We start from the raw sequence: 26,060 nt of genomic DNA on the forward strand, positions 1-26,060 counted from the left end.
CCAAAGAAGTTCAGGTAATATATTAAAGCAATTTTTGAGATAAGAATTATTTATGAAAAATGAAAATTGTCGTTAGACGATATTTTTCAAATATATGAATAAAATTTATAAGATATATACATGTATCGATATATCAGTGGGGAAAACTTATATGTAGCCTGTTTCTCTAGCTTACCCATAATGCTCCGCAAAAGTAGCATTGTGGGTAGTTCAGGGAAACAGGCTATCACGATGGCAAAAACCACTTTCAACAATCAAACTTTATAACGCGATTTAAATTAGGAAGGATCACATCAATATAATATGAAATATTTGTATAAATAAAAAGACACAATTTTTTGTATGTTGATAAGACGATAAAAATTACAACATGTCAATGTATTATAATAATTTCTTTATCCAACCAATGTAGACCCCAAATACGCTCCCGTGTCCATCTGATAACTTTTAAATGCTAATCTGGATTATAAGATTTCGGTGATATTTTGGTTTGTTTTTTTTTTACCCCAATATGTGTCAATTGTATTCCATATTGGTTATATGTATGTGTGGACAGCATAGACAATCTTTAAGTAGCCGAGTGTTACACAAATAAAGTGAAAAAAACTCAATATATACAGACAAACCAGCCGCAATAACACATGTACGAAATATTGAAGTAATATGTTCCAGGCGCTATGTCAAGTGGATAATACGCAGTCATTCTTTTAGAATATAGATAAAAACCTTTACCGTTGTAGTTATGGGTAACATGACCATGTATGATGGTAAACTTAATCAACCCTGTTTATAAACTTCAGTGGAATATAAACTTAGTAAATCTCGTGATCAAATCTTGTGAAGCCCAAAGGAATATTTAACACACTTAGTTAATGTATTTTTTCTGCAATGCTTGCTACATGTACCTTCATACTCTCATGAACTACCGAAAAAAATCATTTTAATGTTTAAAAAATGTTTAAAATTTACTGCTCTAACATGTGTACTAATTAAAAGAACTGATACATAATATTCAAATTAAATCAACAATTCAAAATATGTTCAATACTAAGGTGTGATTGTTCTCTTATATGCACAAGATAAAATAACCGGAAGTAAAAAAAAATAATCATAAATGTATTAGATTTGCATTTTTTGGCACATTTTATAGAAATAAATTAAGCATGAACATGAATATAATATAATTTAATACAAAGTAGCTTTTGCACATAATATTTTCACATGTACACATTTTCACATGTACACATATATTAAATGTACATGTTTTGTATATCAACAAAGAAAAAATAAACTAATTCCTTTTAAAAAAAAAAGGAATTTGTGTTGAACTAAGAATAAAAACAGAGTTTGTTAAGTCAGGACAAGAGAATATCAAACAATATATGATAATTTTATAACTACATTTTCTATTCTCAAAAATACAGGACCTTGCTACCTAAATTTGATGAACATGTTGGATTTAATAATCCATTTGAATGTACAGTAAACGTTTTATTCTGACAATTTAAGACAAAGTTTTTAAAAGTTGTTACACAGATAATTGCACAGATCAATGTTAAAACATTCTCTATAAATTAGTCATTAATTCTGCAAAGAGTTATCTTTCTTAATATAGAGTCAAATATTATGTATTTCGCATTTGGAGCTTATATGCTGCATAAATATTTCAAGAGTAAATATCCATTTAACAAGTAATCATTATTCAAAATTATTTCATACATTTTAGCAACTTAGCAACACACACACAAGCCTTTGAATATTCATAGCAACTTAACCTTTATGTTTAAGAGAAATATTGACATTTCATCACAGACTATTTAAAATTCCAGCATATATTAGTGCATGTAGTATCCCTTTCAGGGTATAGAAAGGAGAAGAGAAGGGCAGACAAGCTAACATGACATTCGAAAAAAATTATATGCCATCAAATTAAAATACTTGTTGTCTTTTAAGTATATAGAAATTAATTATGGTTAGAACAAACAAAGCGTTGGAGAATGTCCATACAGTCATCATTTTTACACAATACAGGAGACATTCACATTTTCAGATTGAGTGAACATATACGGTTGTGAGCTGGAATGGAGATCGCACCGGCGATAGAAATTCCCACGGAGTCAGCAATGGTAGCAGCTGACAGGCTAAATTCCTTGAATTCTGCCTCAATCTGTAATAGAAACCCCAAAACAAAATAAAAACATATCATTAACTTTCAAAACATAAAAACCCTGGTTCAATTTTACTGAGGCACTTTCAATGCTGTTTGTTTATAATTTATATGCCTTATAATTCTCAAACTTTGTGTTACTTTGAAAAGAGAAGAAATCATAATTATGTCTCATTTAAACTATGAAGAATGTTTAATTGGAAAATTACATTATGAAGATAAAAATAATGCCTAATTTTTCTTTATTAAAAAACATTGGTTTTGCTCTTTCAATTACATGTACATCAAATTTTGTCGTCTCTTTCTTGAACATGCTTCTAAACAATGTGCACCACTAAACATCTGATCCACTGAAATTGCATCTTGACACTAAAGTACCACAAATAAAAGAATTATATCCGCAATATAATTTTAATCAAAATTACATATATCAAAGTTGATCAGCATTTGGAAGTACTATATACATGTACTCACATCCTCTGAGATCTTGTAGAACGTATTGACAAAGGCGGCTCCCCCCAAAAGTCCCTCAAACAGGACAAGGGCGAAGATGATCCAGATATTGGGGATGAACCGCAGAAAGACTTGGGCTGTGAGTATTGCAACATTAACACACTGCAAAAAACCAAATTGAATTTAAAAGTCTAAATGGTTTGTTATCTCTTAATTTGTAAGCTCAGTTTTTTTAGCCTTTGACAAAGTACATGTATTTTAGATAGTTGAGGTAATCCCTTTTAAAGCTGATTGGTCTGATTTTATATCAAATTTTGTGACCGCTTTTAAACAATGGTTATGCTAAATATGTGTATAACTAGTGGGTATTGTTTTTTTTACAAAAAAACACATGTCTCCCCTTCTCCCCAAGGATTGTAATATGGGGGAAATTTAACAATTAAAAAAAGAATGATGTCAGCTATATGTTACCCAGACCCAGACAAAATTATACTATCTTTTTCTTAATTTGACCTTGAGTAAAACATGGTCAAGGTCATATATAAATAAATAGTACACCTAAGTGTATTATTATTGTTCTTTGTTTAAAATTTGAAGTCCTCTGTCAAAGTATATTCAGGAGTTGAACAATGAAGTTTTTTCTAATTTGACCTTGAAATAAAAATTCTAGGTCAAGGTCAAACATTTTGGTAACATTCAACTAGGTTATATACCATCTATCCATGATACAAGTTAAAAGTCTGTATGTTAAAGGAGTCTTGTGTTATGGTCCGGACAATATTTTTTATGAAAAGCTTGACCTTGAAGAACAAAATAGGTCAAGGTCAAAACTTTTGGTGGCGTGCATTCTTAATACCATCTACCTATGTTCCAAGTTTGAAGTCTTAATGTCAAAGGGTATTTAAGTTACGGCCTGGACAAATTTGGATGAAGAAGAAGAATAAGAAGAAGAAAGTCGACAAAAACAATATGTCTCCCCTTTGAAAGGGGAGACATAATAATTAATAAAAGACATTGCAGTAGTTTTCTTGGTCAGTTAAGCCATATTTCAATGATATAAATGATGTACAAAATTTGTTTTAAAAACGAACGAAACAAAAGGTACTACGTTTAGGCGGCTACATGTATGATTGTATTACGATTTTGACATCGCTATAAGTAAAGGTCAAAATGTTTTGGCAAATCAAAAGAAAAAAAACCTGTGTACATTTTGTTCACTAATATATCTGAAGTTTGTTTTGTTTACAATCAATGCATATCATGCGGGTTGAATAGACCGACTCTGCTGGTGTAAATAGGCGAAAGTCTATAACTTTCTAAGATAATTGGTTTGTAAGGAAATTTTATTATCAATAAATGTAATAGCAAAAAAATCAGACCATGCAGCCTAAAATGGAAATAATTAACTCATTGACTTCAAAGAAAAAAGCCAAACTCAGACATAGTTTTATCACATAAATTGTCTCCTTCCTACCCCCTATTTTTCCTCTCTTTTTTTGGTGCTTTGCTCACATTCCTTTAGTTCTTTCTCACAATTCTTTTGTTCTCTCTCATTCAGAAAACATCCTCTTTGTGCACCTCTTTAGAGCTCTATCCCTTCTTTTCTCTTTCTTTATGTACCTCTCTTTCTATTTCTACCCTAATCTCTCTCTCTCTCTCTCTCTCTATTTGTAACTACCCTCTCTCTCTTTCTTTGTAACTACCCTATCTCTCTCTCTCTCTCTCTCTCTCTGTGTACCTGTAACACTGGAAGAGTCCACAGTTTGTTGATTTTGAACACATTGACAGATGACCTGGAGACGAACACGCCTAACTGGTAATCCACTTGATACCTATCAACATAAGAAACAGTCATATATAAAACTAACCTGGTACTGCTTTTTCTTGTATGAAGATTTAATTCCAAATTTTGGGAAATGATCAAAACACTTACCATCTATACTGTTCTTTCTCCGAGAGCCAAATGTGATTAAAATACAGAAGTTCATACTGAAAAATTCAATTACCATCATTTTATTGAACAGCAAAATGGTTCAAAACACTTACAAGGCACAGAGTTATCCGTCATTTAAAACCTTATCGAGGCTTAAAGTGCTTTTTAACAAAAAAATTTCATAAGATTGCATTTTGTCATAATACATTATATAATTATAATTAAAAAAAATTGAATACTGGTTTAAGAGAAATAACTTTTTTGGTTTCAAAGCTGCATTGAGAAGTTTAAAAGTATTTTTTTTTTAAGTGCATTTATTTAACAACATTTTTGCTTTGCATTTTGTCATAAAACATTTATAGTTAAAAACCTGGTTTATGAGAAATAATTTTTTTGGTTTCCAGTGTGGAGAAGTTCTAAAGTGCTTTTAAAACAACATTTTTGCATTGCATTTTGTCATAATACATATATACATGTATCATTAACAAAAAAAAACCCCAAATACTGGTTTAAAAGAAATAATTTTTTTTTTTTGGTTTCAAAGCTGCTTGGAGAAGCTTAAAAAGTATTTAAATGTACTTACTAATCCTTGATTGATAAAGTATTCAGCGATGTACACTAAACACAGAGGTATCATGTATTTCATCAGTGGCTATAAATAAAACAGCTGTTTGAATGATAGTAAGTAATACACAGACAATCACGCACGTTATATACATGTACATAATAGTCAGTCATAAATTAAAATTATTCTGATTTTAAAATTTCTTCAAATTATATTCATCTTTTTTTCATCTGGATATTTGATGTTTGCCCTATGACTTGTATTCAAGGCCATTTGATAAGGTCACCTCATATTCTATTTCTTGCTAAATTATTGTACACATAGCAAGTACATGACATTGTATAATTTCAAATAACTTACTTTTAAAAGGAGTAATTTTTCTTTCAATGTTAATCTTCCTTTTATTTTATCTGAAAAAGAAAAACAGCAGTATAAATTGAGGGTCCACGTCTAAGGTTTCAGATCAAAAGTTGTTCTTAACTAGAGGTACTGTGAGCAAGCTCACAATCGATACCCCCCGCTAAGATAAAAATCATAATGCGTGTATTTTTCCAATTATAGAAACTATTGGATGAATCTATTTCACCGTCCATTTTCCTTCAATAACAACTGCTCTATTTTTTTAAAACTGTTGGTTATAAGCAATATTTGTGTGAAGTAAGAACATTTAATGCTTCTCCATAAGAAATATAATGACTGGACACAAATTTTTCACCTTTTCTGCCAGTGACCTTGACCCTGCCAACCTGACCTTGGGTCAAGGTCATGACACACCTGGAGGTCCTAAGCAATATTTGTGTGAAGTTACAACGTCCAATAATTCTCCATAAGGAAGATATTGACCGGACACGAATTTTATACTATTTTTCCCAACGACCTTGACCTTGCCCAAATGACCTTGGATTAAGGTCATGACACACCCATGGGTCATAAGCAATCTTTGTGTGAATTAGGAACTTCCAATGGTTCTCCATAAGAAATATATGGACCAGACACAAATTTTGCACTTTTTCTGCCAGTGACCTTGACCTTGCCCGATTGACCTTGGGTCAAGGTTATGACACATCCTTAGGTCATAATCAATCTTTGTTTGAAGTAAGAACTTCCAATAATTCACCATAAGAAAGATATGGACCGGACACGAATTTTGCACTTTTTCTGCCAGTGACCTTGACCTTGCCCAAATGACCTTGGGTCAAGGTCATGACACACTATTAGGTCATAATCAATCTTTGTGTGAAGTAAGAAATTTCAAGAATTCTCCATAAGAAAGATATGGACTGGACACGAATTTTGCACTTTTTCTACCAGTGACCTTGACCTTTCCCACTTGACCTTGGGTCAAGGTCATGACACACCCTTAGGTCATAAGCAATCTTTGTGTGAAGTAAGAACTTCCAATAACTCTCCATAAGAAAGATATCGACCGGACACGAATTTTGCACTTTTTCTGCCAGTGACCTTGACCTTGCCCGAATGACCTTGGGTCAAGGTCATGACACATCCTTAGGTCATAAGCAATCTTTGAGTGAAGTAAGAACTTCCAATGCCTCTCCATAAGAAAGATATGGACCGGACACGATTGCACAGACAGACAGACAGACGAACCGACAGACGGACAAGGTGATTCCTATATACCCCCCCAAACTTCGTTTGCAGGGGGTATAATAATTGAACTAACTACATTTATTCACATTTTCCACTGTTTTAGCCTGTAATAATAATATGTATCAATTTTGTACTAAGTAAATAACCCATAACTTCAAATGAAGCCAAACTGAGGAACTAGCGGGGTTTGCTTAATTATATTTAAATATTTAACCGTACGATGGTTTAAAATGATATAAATATAAGTAATTAGGAATCATTCTTTGAATATTATGAGGTGATAATTTCGGTCGGGGCATGATCAAATTTATCATAAAGCCTTTCGGGCTTTATTGGATTGATCACGCCCCGACCAAAATTATCACCTCATAATACTCAAAGAATGATTCCTTATTCCTTATGTAATACATGCACATGTAACATCAATCAATAATCAGCAAAATGTTAACATTTCCCGTATGTATTTGTCTTTATTTCGATGTTTTATGCCAACCCATCAATCTTGCAATAACATTTGATCTTACTAGTAATAGAGTTACTCTATCTTCTTTATTTGATGAAGCGATGAACTGAATCCTGTATCAGTCTACAATATGTATATACAGATTTGCCGGTGGACTGTATTCACAGCAGCTATTTACTCATCATTTAATATTAAATTTTGCAAACAGCCGACTAAAACAATCTTTGCTTGCAAGAGTTTTGAATCTGCTTCTCCCCTAATGTGAAGAAGAAAGAGCAGTGGATTGAAAACCCTTGTCTAGTGAAGATGGCCAAAACCTAAACCAAGGCGATGAATCCAAACAAACGTCAAACAAGTACATGACCATGCAATCAATTTACATATTTTTTTTTACGTAAAGAAGTTAACAATTGTAAGCAACAATTAACATTCACAAGCAGTGATAACACAAAAATCTTGATCAGGTTAACTTTACAATATACATGTATCTCAAGAATGTGATTTCTTAAAATCAAGATGGTGGATTCGCTTACCATCTGCATCTTCTGATTCTTTCAGCAGACTACTGGTGTCCTCACTGTATTTGACAATGTATTCTTTTTGATAGAACTGTCTAGGTTTCTTTATCACAATAAAGAAGCTGAAACAGAATTAAATGGCTTGTTCGTATTGATTGATATTAGATTAATAGATTTCATTTCTGTCGAGGGTTATTGAGAGAGAGAGAGAGAGAGAGAGAGAGAGAGAGAGAGAGAGAAAGAGAAAATAATAGTATGAGATTTTGTATGTACAAAATATGGGGCATTGAAATTAGTAACAGGAAGCATAAAACCTAGTTATTCCCTTTATCTTGTAATCGCACGGACAACTGATATCACCTTTAAACAACCTGTAAACAATCATGGTCCTATTAAACAATAGCCAACCCTGACTAATTTCTTTAATCCATGTTACCTTGAACTTAATCAATATCTTTGATCCACATGAAGTCTTTATCTTGTCACAAGGATGTTCAATAGCAAGGAGGAAGTTTAATAAAATAAGTTATCAGAATATTGGATTTCTGGCCAGACACAACACGCTATACCATATATACCTGACATTGTGTATATATTAGGTTATACATTACCTATTACCTGTACCTCTGAATATACTGTGGAATCATATTTATTTATGGGGGTCAATGTTTGAGGGTAGCCAAAGTTTTCCTGTTTCATGGGGACGTAATTTCGTTGGTTGTGAAATCGAGATAATTTTAATAATTATTCAACAAACAATTGTGTATAGGTTTGGGGTGATGTCAATTTGTGGGCAAGGGTTACCCACGAAAGCCTGATATTGGTCCCCCACGAACAATGATGATTCCACAGTATAAGGTTAAATACATTACCTGTACCTGTGTATATATTAGGTTGTACATAACCTGTACTTGTGTATATATTACCTGATAAACATGAGGGCAGGTATGATAGTCATCACAAGTAACGTCTTTCTAGGCGACAGACCGGCCGACGTCACACCAGCATACGATAGAGCACCAAATATCCCAGCGCCCCCAGTTCCTGACGAGTACGCTGATATAACATTCCTGAAACAAGGAATAATATTAATAAACTTAACTTTTATTTTAAAAAACTGATTTTAGAAAACATAAGCTTAACAATGCAGAAATGGAGCTTGTTCTCGCTTAATATTAAAAATATACCATGTGTAATGAAACTTCTTTCAAAGATACTTCATAACCTTGTTTGTTATTTTGTTTTTTTTTTAATTTTGACCTACTTTTCAAAAAAGGAAGAGAATGCAAAATAAGTTGTTTCCCCTAGACCACCACTGATGCTGGCACAAACCACTCCTGTGAACAGATATCTAATACATTATCAAACTTCAATAGTTATATATCCCTAAAGTAAACATGAATATATTAATTTAAATAAAAACCCAAGTACATTATTTAATATCCTTCAGTTAGATAATTCATAGTTTTCTAAATATTAGATAAAAGATTAAGATAACATTATATTTCAATTTAACTTATCAACAATAGAATGTTTTGAATAAATAAAGACTTTGGTTGCATGAAAGGTTAACACCAAATCTGATTCAGTTTAACACAGTTTTATTAAAACAGTTGAACTTCAATATCTCGAACACTGATAACTCGTAAACAATGGATATACTGGCAGTATGTCAAAATTGCAGTCTATAACAAATTTAGGGCTATAATGAAGTACTTTTCAGATTCCCGCTGGCACAATTTTAACGTAATTTATCATTCATATAACGAATATGTTTCATTACCATTGATGGTACATGAACATTAGGATGCACATAAAAAAAATATATAACTCATATACATGTATTATCATAATTTTGACATTTTTTGTAAATTACAATGAATAAATATTGATTTTTTATAATTTACGATAGTTTGAAGTATTATTAGCTAATTATTTTATAACAAATTTGCTATAAGATTTGTTACAAATTTGCTATAAACTTGTAACGAATTACGGCTATAAGGAAGTTTGTTCTATGGTCCCTTGGAATTCGCTATAAACGAGTTTCACTGTTACACAGTATATCACCACTTATGGTAAACATGCTAAATAATGCTAAATAATGTACATATTAATATCTCTTTACTGATAATCATTAACCCTCATACCATACCTATGATGCTCATCCATATTCCTGTAGAATAAGACACTACCAGAAAACTTGCCAGTGAAAACAGCACACAGGTCAAAACGCGTATTCTGTAGGAAAAACAGAAAAATAAAACATTTGAAAATTAAATTTTGATTAATTCAATTCAACTTAAGTTTTAGTTAATCTTTGGGACATCCAGAAGTAAACTTTCATGCAGGTAATAAATTGAAATTCATGCAACTTTTTAAAAAAATGTACTTAATTATGTTATGGAATGCCATAGCTGCCTTATGTGGCTATTTCATGTGAAGATGGTGCTTTATTATATTAAGATGGTGCTTCATTTATATAATAATAAAGCACCATCTTTATATAATAAAGCACCATCTTCATATAATAAAGCACCTTCTTCATATAATAGGGCACCACCTTCATATAATAAAGCACCACCTTCATATAATAAAGCACCACCATCATATAATAAAGCACTATCTTCACATGAAATAACCTCAGCATAATAAAATAAAGCACCATCTTCTTATGAAATAGCCATATAAGGCAGCTATGGCATTCCATAGTATGTAATCCAAAAGAATATTTTGCTTGTAAGGTACACAAGAGGGCGCTTACAGTTCTACCAGTAGAGCTGTTTTGTACTTACTTGTAGCTGAGGTGCAGAATAAAGAAAGGTGCTGTCAGCTTTATAATTAGTGTGGGTAAAATATCGGCCAATAATATCGCCTTCAAATAAAAACAAAAAAGTTACAAAAACATAATATGAAATATAATTTTATAAATTAAATGCATGTATAGATTTAAAATCACAGCTGAAAACTGTACATTTACCGTCGAAAAGTTTTAACAATGATAATTTATTTTTGAAAAAAAAAATGTAAATCTTCTGGATTTGAAACAAAGTTTGTTGCCAAATTATTTTCATCTAAATATTAATGGAAAATCAGAAATCAGCATAAAACAAATCTTACCCCTGTAGAAATTTCATTACATTCCAGGTAGGACTCATTGACAGGAGCTGGGGTTGTTGTAGTCTACAAAATGGTTGTTATAAGTAGTATATTAATTATCACAAATAAATAAACTGTTCCAACACTCTACACAAACAAACAGATTTCCCTATAGTTTTGACTAAAAACAAAATAAATCTATAGCAATCATAATGTGATAATGTTGTTGAACTTAATACAAACAGGTAATGAGTATAATTATAAAATTAATGTACAGGTAATGTCGAATGGAAGGGGGGTGTGGATAGAGGTGGCCATGTATATATACGTGTTGTACATGTACCATTATCAAAATTCATTGTATAGAATTTATTTGATAATTTTCAAATTTATAAAAACAATTTTAAAGTTTTTTTTTGTCAATTTTTTGTCCTGTCCAATTTTTAAAAGGTCCACTACCAAATGTCACCATTTCAAAAGTCATTCACTGATCATTAAAATTCTCAGTTAATTATTTTCTGTTATTATATATATTAATTACATTGTGACTTCCTACGTGATCTTTCTGTTCCTGGTCTTTTAAGATGTCATGTGCCGCACTCAACATAATCACATAGGCAAAGTTATTGCACAGCCCTAGAATCCTGTATGAAAAAAATAAACCAAATTCAAATCACCAAAATTATTACATACATGGTACATAAAGGCAGGTTGTACAGAGCAAGCCCTGGCCACTTGGGTTTCATTATTACGGGTACATGATGTTCTCTAATTTAGTTCTAGTATGTAATTTGAAACAGGTGGTAGAAAATCATGCTTTATACTGAACGTTTAGAGTCCTGCACGATTTACTGACTAATATTAAATAATCACACACAAAAACACCTGTTTACTAATTACAAATGTAACATTCCTCCTCTAACTTGGAATTAGTCCTCTTAATGTTCTAGAACAACAGGAAATGCTGTGAGGCATATTCCCAGGAAAATAATACCATAAAGAAAGTTGTTTTCGCATAATTTTAAAAAAAGAAATAAATAAGAAAACATATTATTACATATAACTTACAAGGAAGAACAAAAACTGCAATTTTAAAAGAAAACTCATTTATCAATTCATGTACTGATGCAAGTACATTTAAATGCACTTATGGTACAATACACTTACAGTACATTGCAATTTGAAAATCTTATTTTGAATGACAATTAATTATCAAAAGTAAATGTATATATATCAAGATCTTTAAAAAATTGTTATCAATAAACAAATAAACCATGAGAAAGATTAATATGCAAACTTACCAGAAACCAATAAGGTTTCTCCATTTTTCAGAAATCATCTGAGAAACTGAAAAAGATAAGAAACACTGAAAATAAAAATATTAAGTAGCCAAGGATAAAAGTTCACCCTTTAGCTGTTCATATGAGTATAACAATGATGTATGATATAGTGTTTAATTTTTGTGAAAAATGATAACTATATATATATATATATACCTGTATCTATCTTATCTATCTACACTTAAATTATCACACAATACAGTCAATACCATTAGTAAAATAATTACCATTACAAATTACAACGATTACAGTTTATCTATTAACCAGTTTGCATGTAACTAAATCAGGAGATTCAATGTGCTGGACCTGTACATGTATATTACACCCCTGACAGGGTTATAAGAAATATAACACCATGCTTAAAATTTTATTTGATTCTAAACTCTTCAGATAAGAAATATTTTGAGTCATGTGCTTTTGGCCTACAATGACAGTTTGAGACATACATGTAGTTACCCACTGAATACTTTTTTTGGACCACCATGTACAGAATTGCAGAAGTGAGTTCAAAAGAGCAAGCGCTCGTGATCGCTCGCCAAAATTTATGCTGCGTGTATAGCGAATTTTTGGCGAGCGAGCGAAAGCGCTCGCTTTGTTGGACTCGCCTCTAGTATGGTATATATCACCAGCTGATCACTATATGTACATGTACCCTGTCCTCTACTTAGCCTACAGCATGAAGAGCGATCAATCTCTTCGCAGTAATTTATTTAATGATGTTTCAAATATCAAATAAAATATCATACCTGTAATCTAACAGGTGCATAAAACACAGTAAAACGATATATTATTCGCATCAATAAGTATAAATGCCACAAAACTTTAAAAAAAAATTCCAAGTGACAACCTCACAGTGAGGCTCACTCATAACTGTCTCATTCACTGTCATTATTCGGCATAGGAAGTTCCGCGAGGTGTTCCGAAATAATTACTTTTCTACCTCCACGCCGAAAGAGTGAACATTACTGGATACATTGAACATCAAATAACTCTTATTTTCTATCGTTACCAACAAGAATGCTATCGTTTTACAAGAATAAAGAATACTTTTACAAAAAAAAACTGCGTGAATCATATTCTAAATTTAGAAATGCAATAATACATTGTTTCAACGTGTTTCATCATGTCATTCAAGAAAATACTAGATCATTTCTAGGTCTTGCGCAACCGATCGAAACAAAGTCCGTACTACATTGTCTATAACTTACCAGCTTACTGTAACAATTCAGAAAGCGACATTGGTACCACAAAAAGTAAGCAGAATAGAAGAGAATAGAAAAGAGAGAAGAAAAACAAAAACAATGCCAGGGCGAAACTGGAGACGAGGAAGAGGGGGGAGGGGGTCGCGTGGAAGAGGGGGCGGATCTAGGAGATTCGTTCGTGGCGGTGATCAGGGTCCATCGACGGACGACAAGAAAACAGAGCTTGCAGAGAGCACATCAGCGAATTTCAGGGAAGATACAAGCGGGTTCTTTACCAAAAACATTTCTTTTGATTCTCATGTGAAAGCACAGACTGACGATCGACTGTGTTACTGTGCCACGATCCGCGCCCTGGAGGAATGGCAAGTCGACATACCACAGCGTAAGTGAACTTATGTCAACTTGCTTTAAAAATTATATGATATTCAACGGCAATGGATTGTAAAAAAGAAAACTAAAACTGTTGAGTACAACCGTGATTTAAATAAATAAACATAAAAATGAATATAATAGGTATAGATAAATAAATTTATCATTTAATAATAAATAAATGAATGGATGAATGAATAAATGAATAAACAAATAAATAAATAAATAAAATGACTAATTGGGAAACAATTTCACGTAGTTGTGACATAAGACAAATTTATCGCGGAAGACAATTCTCATCATTTTCTTGTTTTGTGTTTTTACTGTCAACAGAATATCACAGGCACGTAGCATCGTTTTTGAAAGTGGGGGGGGGGGGGGGGGGCAGACTCATCCAAACAATCTTGACAAGCAAAAAAAAAATTTCCCAAAATCTTCAAAATCCTAATCCATGGGGGGGGGGGGGGGGGGGGGGTACGATGAACTTTACTTCCAAAAAAAAAACTCTTACCTACCAAAAATTTTTTTTTCACCAAATCATGAAATTCCTTATCCGTGTGTGTGTGTGTGTGGGGGGGGGGGGGGGTGTAACTTCAATTCGACTCCTCATTTCGTTATTTTCATATCTATTTTTTATATGAAACACTTAAAGATGGCAATCTTGTTACTTATTTATTTTTGAAAACTAACTTCAGACTGGAAAAGTATTTAACTATATTAAGACCTGAATACAGAAAGCCAATCTGTAGACTGCGGATATCAGCGCATAGACTTTTTATTGAATCGGGCAGATATAATAACACACCTAGAACAGAAAGAATATGCAAAAATTGTACACTTAATAAAATTGAAGATAAAGAACATTTTCTTATCCAATGCAGCAAATTTACAAAAGAAAGAGAGGAACTATTTGATTTAATTTCATCTAAAGCAAAACATTTTACTAGTTTAGAAGATAAACAAAAATTATTTTGGATTCTAAACTGTGAAGAATTAGATATATTAAACTCTGTTGGTAAATTTTTACAAAAGGCGTTGCCTTAATTTGTATTTCCTATTCAAATATTGGTTTTTATTTTTCAATCATATGATAAACTATTTCAAATTTGTATGTGCATTTGTATCTTGACATATTTATGTATGGTGTTTAACATAAATATATAGAAGACACTATATTGAATGTATGGAAACATACATAATTATACATATATATATATACATATATACTATTTAATTGTTCATGTCTGTCATAGTTCTTTAAATCATCCAGCTCTTTCCCTCTTGTATATGTTTATTGAATGTTTTATGTTCATTGGATGTTGTATGTCAACAGTCTTCATGTTGCCCCTTGAGGGCCCTTAATTGGTTAATAAAGAAATTGAAATTGAAATATACTTCAAAAAAGTGTGGGGGGGGGGGCAACTCCATGTTAATTCACTTTTTTATCTGTAAATTTTAAAAAATTTGTTGCTGCGAGAAAAAGTGGTGGGGGGGGGGGGGGGCAGTGGGGGCCTGATGCTACGTGCCTGTATCAAACTATATTTACTCGAAGAAATTCACCCCCCCCCCTCCAAAAATAAATATTAACAAAACTGTGGCGTGATTTCACATATGCATAATATATTTCTATAGCGTTTAAAGTACTTCATGAAACTAAAGGATATACTCTATAATTAAAGATACAAAGGTGAAGACATTAGCGGCCGCGTGGGCTCGGGGTGACCATGAGTTAGCGGACCTGCTTCTCAAGAGGAAGAAAATGTTTGGGGTGGTGGAGGTCTATAAGGCCGTGACCTTACTGGACTCCGGAAGGACGGCGAGGGCGTTCGAAAAGAAACTCAAGAGACTCCAGATTCAGAAGAACAAGGTCAAAGCAGACACGATGGGGAAACTGAAATCAAACATCGACAACCTAATGACAATAAAACCTACGGTAAAGCATTAATTAACTCTCTCTCTCTCTCTCTCTCTCTCTCTCTCTCTCTCTCTGAAATTTTTAGATTTAATGACAATTTAAAATCAATTAAAAAAAACCTCTTACAGATTGGATCCTCCAGTGGAGCGGTATGTAAGCATGTCAAGCGCTGGACTCGCACATTAACTAAACAGGAATTAGAATTTTTTGCGCTGTTCTTTCCTGTGGATTTATGGAAGAAATTAGCTGATGTCTGTCATTTTCATCCAGTCAAGGTAAGAGAAGAAACCGTATTAAAATTTTGTAAACCGTTCTATACTTGAAAATGGTGGTTGGTGTTAAAATAATAATATGTTGTAACCCAATTTCACTACTATTAGCGTCATGTTTATGCTGAAAGCGGTATTTTCAGTTATTTGCAGGTGTGCTTTGTATCCGCTAATTATAAATTGCTCGCGAATTCGAATTTTGGTAATATTTATCGCAGTATATATATCATGTATATATTTTATTAATTTAGAGTAAATGGATAGCACACAAATCATATTTAAAAAAAACCTTGATTAATTACATAGTTGCCTAAACTTAATTCTAAAGAAACCTATTGCAGGATTTTTCCGTTCCTTGGTTTCTGCCGTTCTGTTTCGGTGAATCTCCACCGGAAGACAGTCTGGTACACAAGTTTCGGAGCATCACCGAAAGCAACGTAAACGAACTTCTCCGGGACCACGATGTTCCTTACACTAAAGTAAAGCCACTGATAGGTCACATCACAGATGAAATAAAAGGAAAAATTGCGCAAAGGGAAGGACAACTGGATACTATTTTGTGGTGAGAATTTATTTATTCATAAATGCATATGCTATATTGTAATTATTGCACTGTCTTGAAGGATACCCTGTCTAATTGATGTTATCTAGCAACTGACTTCTTAATAGAAGAATAAATCATGAGTAAATTTTTAGATATTACTTAATACCTACTAATCTGGTGATTTGTTGGGTTTTTTTAATTTTTAAGTAACTAATTTATATTTGCAAGAATAAAGTTTTCGCTCATGAAATTATTGGGTTTTTCTTTCGCTATTGGATAGAAACTTCTACAATTATCAATATGCTCTGTATATTTAATATAACTGTTTACAGGGGTTTTTTTTTCGCCCCGTGTAATTTTCACCCTTCTTCACTTGCTATCGGTTTTGCCCCGTCTTAAATTCTCCCAAACATAATTGTGTTTTAATTAAGAAAGACTATTTCAGACGGTAAAATTAACCCAGTCTTAAATTCACCCGGCGAAAATGATGGCGAAAAGTGCGAAAATAAAACAGGGAACAATGTTTTCTTGTAAACAGCTAGTATAACATTTACAGTTAGAAGTAAATTTTTATATAAGGTTTGTTTATTTGTTACCATGAAGGTATTACGAGGATTTGAAGTGCCCAGAAGTAGACCGAGAAATTGAGACCCGTCTGGAGAGAGGGGACCCAGTCACACTGGCCATCGGAAAACTACTGGACCGTGTCCTCCTCTTCCACCTCCTACAGGCGGGTCACTCCACAAACATCGCGGACCGCGAGAAAGAGATATGCGAGGTTTACAATACATGGGATTGGGACACAAAGCCAGAGGGCCCGGGCGAGTGGGAATGTGTTCCAGACCCAGATGTCGCATTGTTTTCAGCAAGACTTGAGAACATTGCACAAAAACAGATAGAGAAAATTAGGTAATTATCGGTTCCTTTTTCTGCTTACGTTTTGTATCTGTGAGTTGATATGAACATTTGGGCAGGTACATGTACATGTATTCATGTGCGGATCTAAAACGTCAGGTGAGTTCGGAAACCCCCTAAATCGCTAAATTGAAACTTATTGAATCCAATTCATAAAGTGACCAATGACACTTTAGACTCCCACCCCTGCAAACAAAATTCCCCTTCAGACACTCCCTAGAAAAATATGGATTCGCGCTTGTTTTTATCATGAATTTGCTTTGAAATTATTGGAAACGCATGACTGTATTTGTTTATTTTTGGTGATTTTTTTTTTATCATGAATTTGCTTTAACAACGCATAATAGAAAGCAAACGCAAGTACATTACAACGTCCAAAACACGAATTTCAAATCCAAAGAGTTGCGATATATCGTCAACAATTTCAGTTTAAATTTTCAAGTATCTTAACTACATCCCTATTTTTTTTTTATCTTGAATTCTTTCTCACAGATTTTCTGTGGAGTCTCCGGTAGTTATTCTAGGAGACAAGTCGGGATCTATGGACATTGCGATACGAACCAGCTCCATCATTGCTGGTATTCTGGCTGTCGTCACTTCCGCTAAACTCATTTTTTTCGACGACAAGTGCATGGACGCCCCCTACGTTCCGATTTCGGTACAGGAAGTGATTAAACTCGCCATGGAAGTTAAAGCAGGAGGAGGGACCTGTCCGGCTGCTGCGCTGCTTCCGTTTTACGACCGGAAGGAAGTGGTTAAGACGTTCGTGATTGTTACAGACGAAGAGGAAGCGGAAAGTGAAAGTTCGACTAATCTTAAGTAAGTCCTTTATAGAATATTATTTAATGAATTGAGGAAGCTTATTTTCAAAATTTTGGGTTTTCAAATAAACATAATGCGTGCCTAAATATATTTTTTTAATAAATAAAAGTGCCATTTATAAACTTTGTCTGGAAAAATTACATAATACAAAAAAACCCCTCACGCTTAACCCTTTTCAAGCACTTGATCTTAACGTTTTTCTCTTACATGAACTGTGTATAGAAAGTGTGAAAATTATCTAATTTTATATTTTTAGATTTTCTGAGCTATACAAACAGTACCACGATGAAGTGTATCCAGCTAAACTCATTCTCGTCTCTTTCCTGCCCCAGAATAAACAAGGTGATATGGTTGAATCCCTGCGTGCTTTAGGGTTCTGTCCTTTGCAATTCAAATTTGACGGTACGAGACCAGATTTATCCAAACTAGACAACCTGTTTGCGCTCCAGTCCACCGAGACAGCGATTTTTCAAGACGATGTGGAAAAGTTGGAGAAACGGATGACAGTCGAAGGAATTGCTGCTGTTTATCAGGATATAGAATGATGCGGAGATTACTGATTATCAGTTATCCATATGAATTAATCCGTGAATCACTGAATGTACATGTGTATACTTTTAGGCTAAAAATATTGTCTAGTTAATAGATCGTATATTTTTAGAAGGCTCAAAGATTCAGTTTATAATCTGAAGCAACCTTAATTGAGATCATGGTGCATAATTTCTACACATGGAACTGGGGGGATTACAAAGTTCAATGATAAAAGTGATCGCCGTTGCCTAATACAGCCATTTATTTAATTTTTATTTATGGGATTCGTGAAAGAATAAGGAAGTTTATCAGACAAGGTTATTATTTGCCATTACATTATTTTAGGAAATAAGACTGAATTTTCCTACTTTATCCATCGGATCAACTCGCCCAAAGTAGTGTGCGTCGGAAAAGGGCGAGGTAATCCGATTACTACTTTATGAGAAATACAGGCATGGCTTGATGCAAGAGCTATAGCTGGAGTCAGGCCCCGCCCAATCGTGCACAATCTTTGAGATACAGTACATCTTTTTATTATACGTCTAGACTTCCAGCATGGGTCAAGTTCAAATTACATGTACCATAAGATGTTGGATCCCCGAGTTTTTCAGTTATTGAATCCGTCTTGCAAAGTAAGACTCTGAATTGTGAGATGACCCTTTCCTCTCTACTTGTTACTTTTGAGACAGTTTGATTTTTGTTAAAGCTGTTATGTTTTTAGAATTAAGATTTTATCATATCAAATGCCCATACTTGTTTATCGTTTGTAATATTTGCTCAAACTTTGTATTATTTTAGATGTCGTAGTACGTACAGATATATCTTGCACAGGTACAAATGAGGGTTTTAATTCCCTATGGTGCAAAATAAAAACCAAATAAAACCCAGAAGTTTGTTATGAGAACTTACTCGTAAATCTCTGAAATAAATGAATAGTAGATCTTAAACTTCTTTTCAAATAATATATTACTCAGTATTGTTTGTATTTTTGTATGATATAGCATAACCTAGCCATTGTTCATAGATTATTAAAAAGAACATATATAATTAATATTTTAAAAACTTTATTCCAACAAACTTTTGTAACAATCTTCTTATCGGGTATTGATTAAGTACTCCGACATGACATAGTATGTGCAAGATCGTTTGACGTTCCTTCATACAGATACTATATACGATGCAGAAGACAAACTACATGTAAATAAATCAAACAAAAACAAGAAACCACAAAGATTTTAATTACCGAAACGAAAGAAAACGGTTTTACAGTTTTGTACATGTATATAGTAAAACAATTAGATAAAGTGCTCATCTTTTTTAATAGCAAAGAAATCAAATACTGTTTTTATTTGTAGTCCGACATTAATCTTCTAACCTTTTTTCTCACTATCAAGTATAAACAAAATCCCGCATCATATATAATTTTGCTTTTAATTTAGAAAGAATGTTCACCGTAGGGCGAAAAAAAGTATAATTCGAGTTTGAGACCCAGGTTACTTTTCTCACACGTTTTACTTATCAAGTATACTCTTAAAGTTATTTTTATTTTTTGATATAAACATTTTTATTCAGAAATTATTCTTGAAAACCACGTACATGTAACATACATGCATGATACAATCAAGAATTATTTCCTCTTCGGAGAATTTTTGCATTGAAATATTTCCTTTTTGTTCAGATTTAAACATCTATATTTATAGAAAACCATACAGCAAAGTACTTCAAATGTAAAAATGTTCTTCCCTGTTCATGGTTATTCTTGATAATAGTATAATGAATATCATACATAATCGAACCTTAACTAGAATTGTTGTGTATTTATAATGTTATGTATCGTACTAGGCATTCTTAACAATGGGTCGTGCTTTATTTGCTTAAATTGTTCTATGAACAAATATGACATAACACATAAAAAGTAAAATAAAATAGATCACAGACAATCGTCAAACACATATTACATCATGTTATACCCTATATATAGCTTATTTCTCAGTTGAACAGAGTTATAAACTAAGTTTTCCAACATAGCAGGGAACTTGCTAAAAATACATGTCATGAAAAAAGAATCATTTCATATAATAAGCGTTATAAAGCTAGCGCTATTTCCTCTTTACAGTTTAAAAAACTCAATTTATATACAGTGTACGTTTAGTGTTCAGGGTAGACTAAGTAGCACGGGTCTTGACCTTGACCTTGACCTCGTCTTCGCCCTCGTCCTCGCCTTCCCCGTCCCCGAGGTGACTAAAGGATGACCAGGAAATCACTGACATTAACTATTTTTTTGTTTTATAGCATGTACATGTTTATTACAACAACATGTAATATTTAGTTTGTTTTAATACAACCAGAATGAAAATACTCGACAATGAGTTTTTAAATTGAATTTCACTGTAACGTTAAAGTTTTATATATACATGGATAAAATGTTTACGAGCAATGACCGAGTTTGGTTTTTCAGCAATTAAGCTTAAAGTATAGTTAATTTAAAACAGTACCGAGAGTATCAATCTAATAACTTGTATATATACATGTCATATACATTTACGTTACCAGTACATATTTTCATTTTGTTTATGTAAATCATTGACCGTTAAAGAAACCCTGTTTTCTGTGACCTGTCCCTACGAACATATGAATACTTAAAACAACATGACTGTGACACTCTAGATTGAATAAAGTACGTTGAACTCCATAAAAAACACAAGTGAAGCATACCAGTTAGAATAACATTTGTATTCCTTTCCAGATAAGCTTCCCTATGCTCATAATACCACCAAGCAAGGCTTCACCCACATTCCCACTTCCGGACTCCACTTCCGTTCTTACCTCTGTGCGGGCATTCTGGAGCTGGTTGTACTTATGATCCAGCTGCTCGAGTCTCTCCTGGTATATCCTGTCTTTCTCCTTGTTCATTTTCTTGGTTTGTTTTTGCATGCGCTTCAGTTCGTGTCTTAGGTCCTCGATCTCTCTTTCCGAAGCTGCTCCTCTTCCAGAACTAAGCTGTGTACGCTCGTCTTCTAGATTCCTAAGTTTTGCCACGAGTTTTGAACTGGGGGATCCGTATTTTCTTTTTTCGTAGTCTATTTCGTCTTCAAGCTCCCTGACTTCTCTTTCAAGAGCAGTCGATCGGTGCGCGTAGTGATCTCGCATTGATTCTAACTCCGCTACTCTTTGTTCTAAGGCACTTTGGCTTTTATAGTGGGAACCATATTGGCCTCTGTACTTTTGTTCAACCTCGCGTTCGATTTCCTTTCTTTCTCGTTCCCGTTCCCGTTCCCTTTTCTTCTCAATTTGATATTGCCTTTGTTTCATCACTTTCTCAGCTTCCGAGTACATTTCATTAGTGTAACATTCTCCGTGATTTTGACGTAAAATTTCGTCAATCATCTCAAGAAGATCTTCAACTTGATCGTGCCGAGCAGGACTTGGAGCCCGATTGTTAAACGCAATGCAGCGATGATCGCATTGGCCAAGGATTTTCTTTAGACTGGTCGGAACAGTCCGTAGGTGATCGTCCAGCGTCTTTCCATGGTGATCAAGATCATCTTTTCGTGTGAAGAGAACGATAAAATAACGAAACACGCGTCTTCCAAAATAGTTGACAAAGTGGTCGATGCTTTCTTCCTCCTCTTGTGTAAATCGAGTGAGTCCAAGTACTAATAAGAAACAATGGGGACCAGGGGAGGTCATTCCGATACATTTGACAATTTCTTTCTGCACAACATCATTAGGTAAGTTGGTATCAAATATTCCTGGCGTATCAACTACTTGGATTTCCTTTCCGAATCTCTGAGCTTGCCTGCTGGTACAGCGTGACGTAATGGATGAACCGGATGTTGTGGATGCGAACAATTCACCGTTTAGTATGGTATTACCTGTTGCACTTTTCCCACTTCCAGTTTTTCCAAGAAGTACAATGCGTACTTCGTTGTCAATTTCTCGTCCGTATCTTCCTCGCCCTCCTCGCCCACCTCGCCCTCCACGCGGTGAATGACCATCATCCTGCCCATGGCCATGACCTCCTTCAAAACACCACCGAACACATAAGTTATCCTTTTATTTGATTTTTGTAATTCAGAAAAAAACCAATCACAGCAATCTCATATACACATGCTGCGCACAATACTACTTATTGTGGAGTCATTTTAGCCGGGCTCTGCTGAAAGCAGAGTCCTGGCTGTAGGCAGGCAAATCGCCAATGTTACTATAAATAGCACAACTTCAACAGTAAACAAAATCCAAACAGCGTCAAAGTAAAAGATTCCGCTATACCAAATAGTATTACAGAAAGAGCCACGTTTTGTCAAAAGTGTTGGCATTTTGTTTCTTTTTTTTTAATTTCGAGAGAATTGTCTATCTTTAATTTTAGTTTTCTTATTAAAAACAAAACTATGCATTTTGGACAAATAAAATGCGCAAGAATTTTCTTGAATTACTTGATGCGCGTTGAAGAAACGGGGATTGAATATATAACGCCTGTTGCAAAATTCAAGGCAGCAACTGTTTTGAATTTTTTCTACTACACAGACATATTTTTATTTATAGCCGCTTACAAAATTTGGTCGCTCTTTGACGTTTTGCCGACATTAAAAGCATGAGAGAGAGAGAGAGAGAGAGAGAGAGAGAGAGAGAGAGAGAGAGAGAGAGAGAGAGAGATTTTCAGTCTTTACTACACAATATGCGTAAACACCAAAAGAGTCCGGTTTTCATTACTTCGGTACTTTGATTATTCTTGGGGGTCAATTTTAGTGGGTAGCGAAAATTTTACTGGTTCGTAGGGACGTAATTTCGTCGGTGGCAAACTCTATTTTTGTAAATATATACTAAAATATAGTTCGTAGGGATGTAAATTTGTGTGAAGGGGTTACCCACAAAAGCTACGAACGTCGGTCCCCCAAGAACAAAAATGATTCCACAGTATAACGAATTACCTAACAACAAAATATTATGAAATGCCCGTAAAACGATGCAGTGCGTTCGTTTGTCCAAACCTGTTTAACCTTAATACAAGACCCAATGATTAGATATCTGTAGGCGGCATTGTCATTCTAAAAGAACCTGACTGTACCAAGTTTTATTAAATATCAAGCAAAACGATCGCTAAATTATAATTCAACGTCTACCTATGCTTAGAGAAGTCTGAGTCTTGAACTTAACAACAAATTAACAAAATAACGAAACAATATTTACGGTCCAATCCGGTTTATTCGTAAAGGAACCTTAAATTTAAATGTCGTCTGTAAAATTAACGTCAGTGATTACCTAAAAGCATATTATGTAAGCAAATTCAAGGAGAATAGTTTTATAGAAGTACATACCATTGTATGCCCCGCAGGCACTACATTTGGATCTTTGCCCCTCGTTGATAAACGTACATTGAGAGCATCGCCATGTGTCTATAACCAAAAACAACAACAACAAGAACAGTAAAGCATTTCTAAATCACAAATACGTTAAAGTAATATGAGCTGTATTATTTAGAATTTTATTTTGCTGTAAATACTGCTAGTATGATAAGTCTGCATATAATGTAAACTTTTATGATAAATAAGGTGTAAAAAAAAATCATTATTTTTTTTTCAGGGGAAATATATCTCTTCTAAGGAACATGTAGCAAATCAATTTTTGTACAGGATGACAATAATTCAATTTTGCTCCAATTAAGGCTCCTTAACGGCCTTTTCACAAAAATTTGGCGAAAAGAAATTTAAAAACCATGATAGTTTTGTCATTTTAGTAAAAAATGACATTTTCTTTAAAAAAAATTTCATCATGAAAATTGCAGCTCATATTGCTTCAACCAAAACATAGACCAGTACATAACCATATGCATGTTTATAGATGATTGAAATGGGACAATTTTGACGGGTAAAATACATACATAAGGACAAATGAAAATAGGGGGAAAAATGACAAAGTCAAAAATTTGCTTCTCATATATAAATTCAACATTCCAGTTATTCTTGAAACATACGTGTATCGATACAAAGTAGTTAGGTGTATTAACATTTCCAACAAATGGTAAAATAATCTATATTAACCATAGATAGAACTTATTGATTACATCGAGTCTGATAGATTTACAATCCACAAAAATAAGTTTTTCGCTAATATAAATGATTTCAACATTTTAACATTTGAATAATTGGAAACTGACCCCCACCTCCTCCACTGTAGCCGTTCTTCGTCGTTCCACATTGGACACATTTCCTCCTTCCGAATTCGTTTGAGTGAGTGCAGCCGTTACAACACCAGTAGTTAGAAGCTTGTAAAACAAGACATAAACGCCTTCAAGTCAAATAATTGTGTATTTTGTTCATTTCTTGATATAAAATTTAGATAAAATTAATTGTCTTGTGTCTTTACCTGACTAGATTCAAAACAATATGAATAAAAAACAAAACAAAACACCCCTCCCCCCCAAAAAAAACCAAAAAACAAACAAACAAACAAACCAAAAAAAAATCAAAAACAAAACAAAACAAAACAAAAAAAAAAACCAAAAAAGCAAAACAAAACACAAAATAAGAAATAAAGAACGAAAAAAAAAAAACAAAAACAAAAAACTGGCACTAAATCAACCTTATTCAAATCTCTTGTGGATGTAATTTTATCGCAGACGAGGTGTTTTATAAGACAGGAAAAGAAAAAAAAAGAGAAAAAATAAAAAAGACAAAAATAAACACTTACCCATTTTTGTGTTGTTCTGTATGCAATGTTCACCCAGTGATTGCTAGTAATTTTCTATGATATTTACACAATTTTCCTGCATTATTATCCATCGAAGTTCTTCGTTTCCTTCCTTGCTTCAATGGACAAAGTCGTGATATCCTGATTTATATTTTTAATAAAAATTTATAAATATGTTAATCAACTGTTCCAAACCATTTATAAATGAGAGTAACCTTATAAGGTTAACCTATAAGGCAGAAGAAACAAGTTTTTTGATACATACCATTTGTTTTTATTACACGATAAAACAGATTATCATTAGTAACACAATTGAAAAGGGGCTCTACAAAGCTAAGTATCTCATTGTAATAAAACCCCCCAAAACCACATATTTTTTTCTAACAAGCATGTCCTTTGACATCGATATGATTTTGTTTTGCAAGTAAAGGAATAGAAATATAATTAAAATCATGTGTAAGAATTATCTAACAGTAAGTGTAGTTTTAAACTACATGTACATGACCACGATTGAATGAGAAGAAATTCAAATTTGGTATGACGCCTCAAACCCACTTGAATTCTCATCATAATGTAGCCACTGAAATTGGATGTGAAAATAGCACTGCATACTTTTGTCAGCGGCCATAGAAAATGATGTGATAGAAAGAGAGTGGA

At 33.4% G+C, this 26,060-nt stretch overlaps 3 protein-coding genes across 7 annotated transcripts; 1 reads left to right on the top strand and 2 right to left on the bottom strand.

Annotated features, from left to right (window-relative positions):
• Positions 1-1,390: 1,390 nt before the first annotated feature.
• Positions 1,391-13,472, bottom strand: LOC128161200 (battenin-like). 2 transcript variants are annotated; one of them, XM_052824426.1, is made up of 15 exons: positions 13,355-13,472; positions 12,108-12,153; positions 11,348-11,450; positions 10,828-10,890; positions 10,503-10,582; positions 9,863-9,948; positions 8,972-9,044; positions 8,634-8,777; positions 7,723-7,829; positions 5,479-5,528; positions 5,137-5,205; positions 4,554-4,609; positions 4,359-4,452; positions 2,642-2,782; positions 1,391-2,167 (listed from the first exon to the last, which is right to left on the bottom strand). In XM_052824426.1, exons 2-15 carry the CDS (start codon positions 12,143-12,145, stop codon positions 2,039-2,041), a joined length of 1,233 nt encoding a protein of 410 aa, XP_052680386.1. In that variant the 5' UTR covers positions 12,146-12,153; positions 13,355-13,472; the 3' UTR covers positions 1,391-2,038. The 2 variants fall into 2 exon arrangements, with proteins under 2 accessions (XP_052680386.1, XP_052680385.1); XM_052824425.1 differs by lacking the exon at positions 13,355-13,472 and adding an exon at positions 12,893-12,998.
• Positions 13,448-19,720, top strand: LOC128161199 (uncharacterized). Its single transcript, XM_052824424.1, has 7 exons — positions 13,448-13,730; positions 15,397-15,650; positions 15,761-15,907; positions 16,243-16,463; positions 17,049-17,354; positions 17,853-18,179; positions 18,439-19,720. Exons 1-7 carry the CDS (start codon positions 13,448-13,450, stop codon positions 18,725-18,727), a joined length of 1,827 nt encoding a protein of 608 aa, XP_052680384.1. The 3' UTR covers positions 18,728-19,720.
• Positions 19,721-20,050: 330 nt separating this feature from the next.
• On the bottom strand, positions 20,051-25,539 carry LOC128161635 (GTPase IMAP family member 4-like). 4 transcript variants are annotated; one of them, XM_052824952.1, is made up of 5 exons: positions 25,404-25,539; positions 24,871-24,978; positions 24,032-24,109; positions 21,540-22,735; positions 20,051-20,954 (listed from the first exon to the last, which is right to left on the bottom strand). In XM_052824952.1, the coding sequence occupies exons 1-5, from the start codon at positions 25,405-25,407 to the stop codon at positions 20,862-20,864; spliced, it is 1,479 nt and encodes a 492-aa protein (XP_052680912.1). In that variant the 5' UTR covers positions 25,408-25,539; the 3' UTR covers positions 20,051-20,861. The 4 variants fall into 4 exon arrangements, with proteins under 4 accessions (XP_052680912.1, XP_052680910.1, XP_052680911.1 ...); XM_052824950.1 differs by having other exon boundaries at positions 21,429-22,735; XM_052824951.1 differs by having other exon boundaries at positions 20,051-22,735; positions 24,877-24,978.
• Positions 25,540-26,060: the final 521 nt, after the last annotated feature.

The sequence above is a fragment of the Crassostrea angulata genome, chromosome 8, assembly GCF_025612915.1.
Source record: "Crassostrea angulata isolate pt1a10 chromosome 8, ASM2561291v2, whole genome shotgun sequence".
In the NCBI taxonomy this organism is placed as follows: domain Eukaryota; kingdom Metazoa; phylum Mollusca; class Bivalvia; order Ostreida; family Ostreidae; genus Magallana; species Magallana angulata.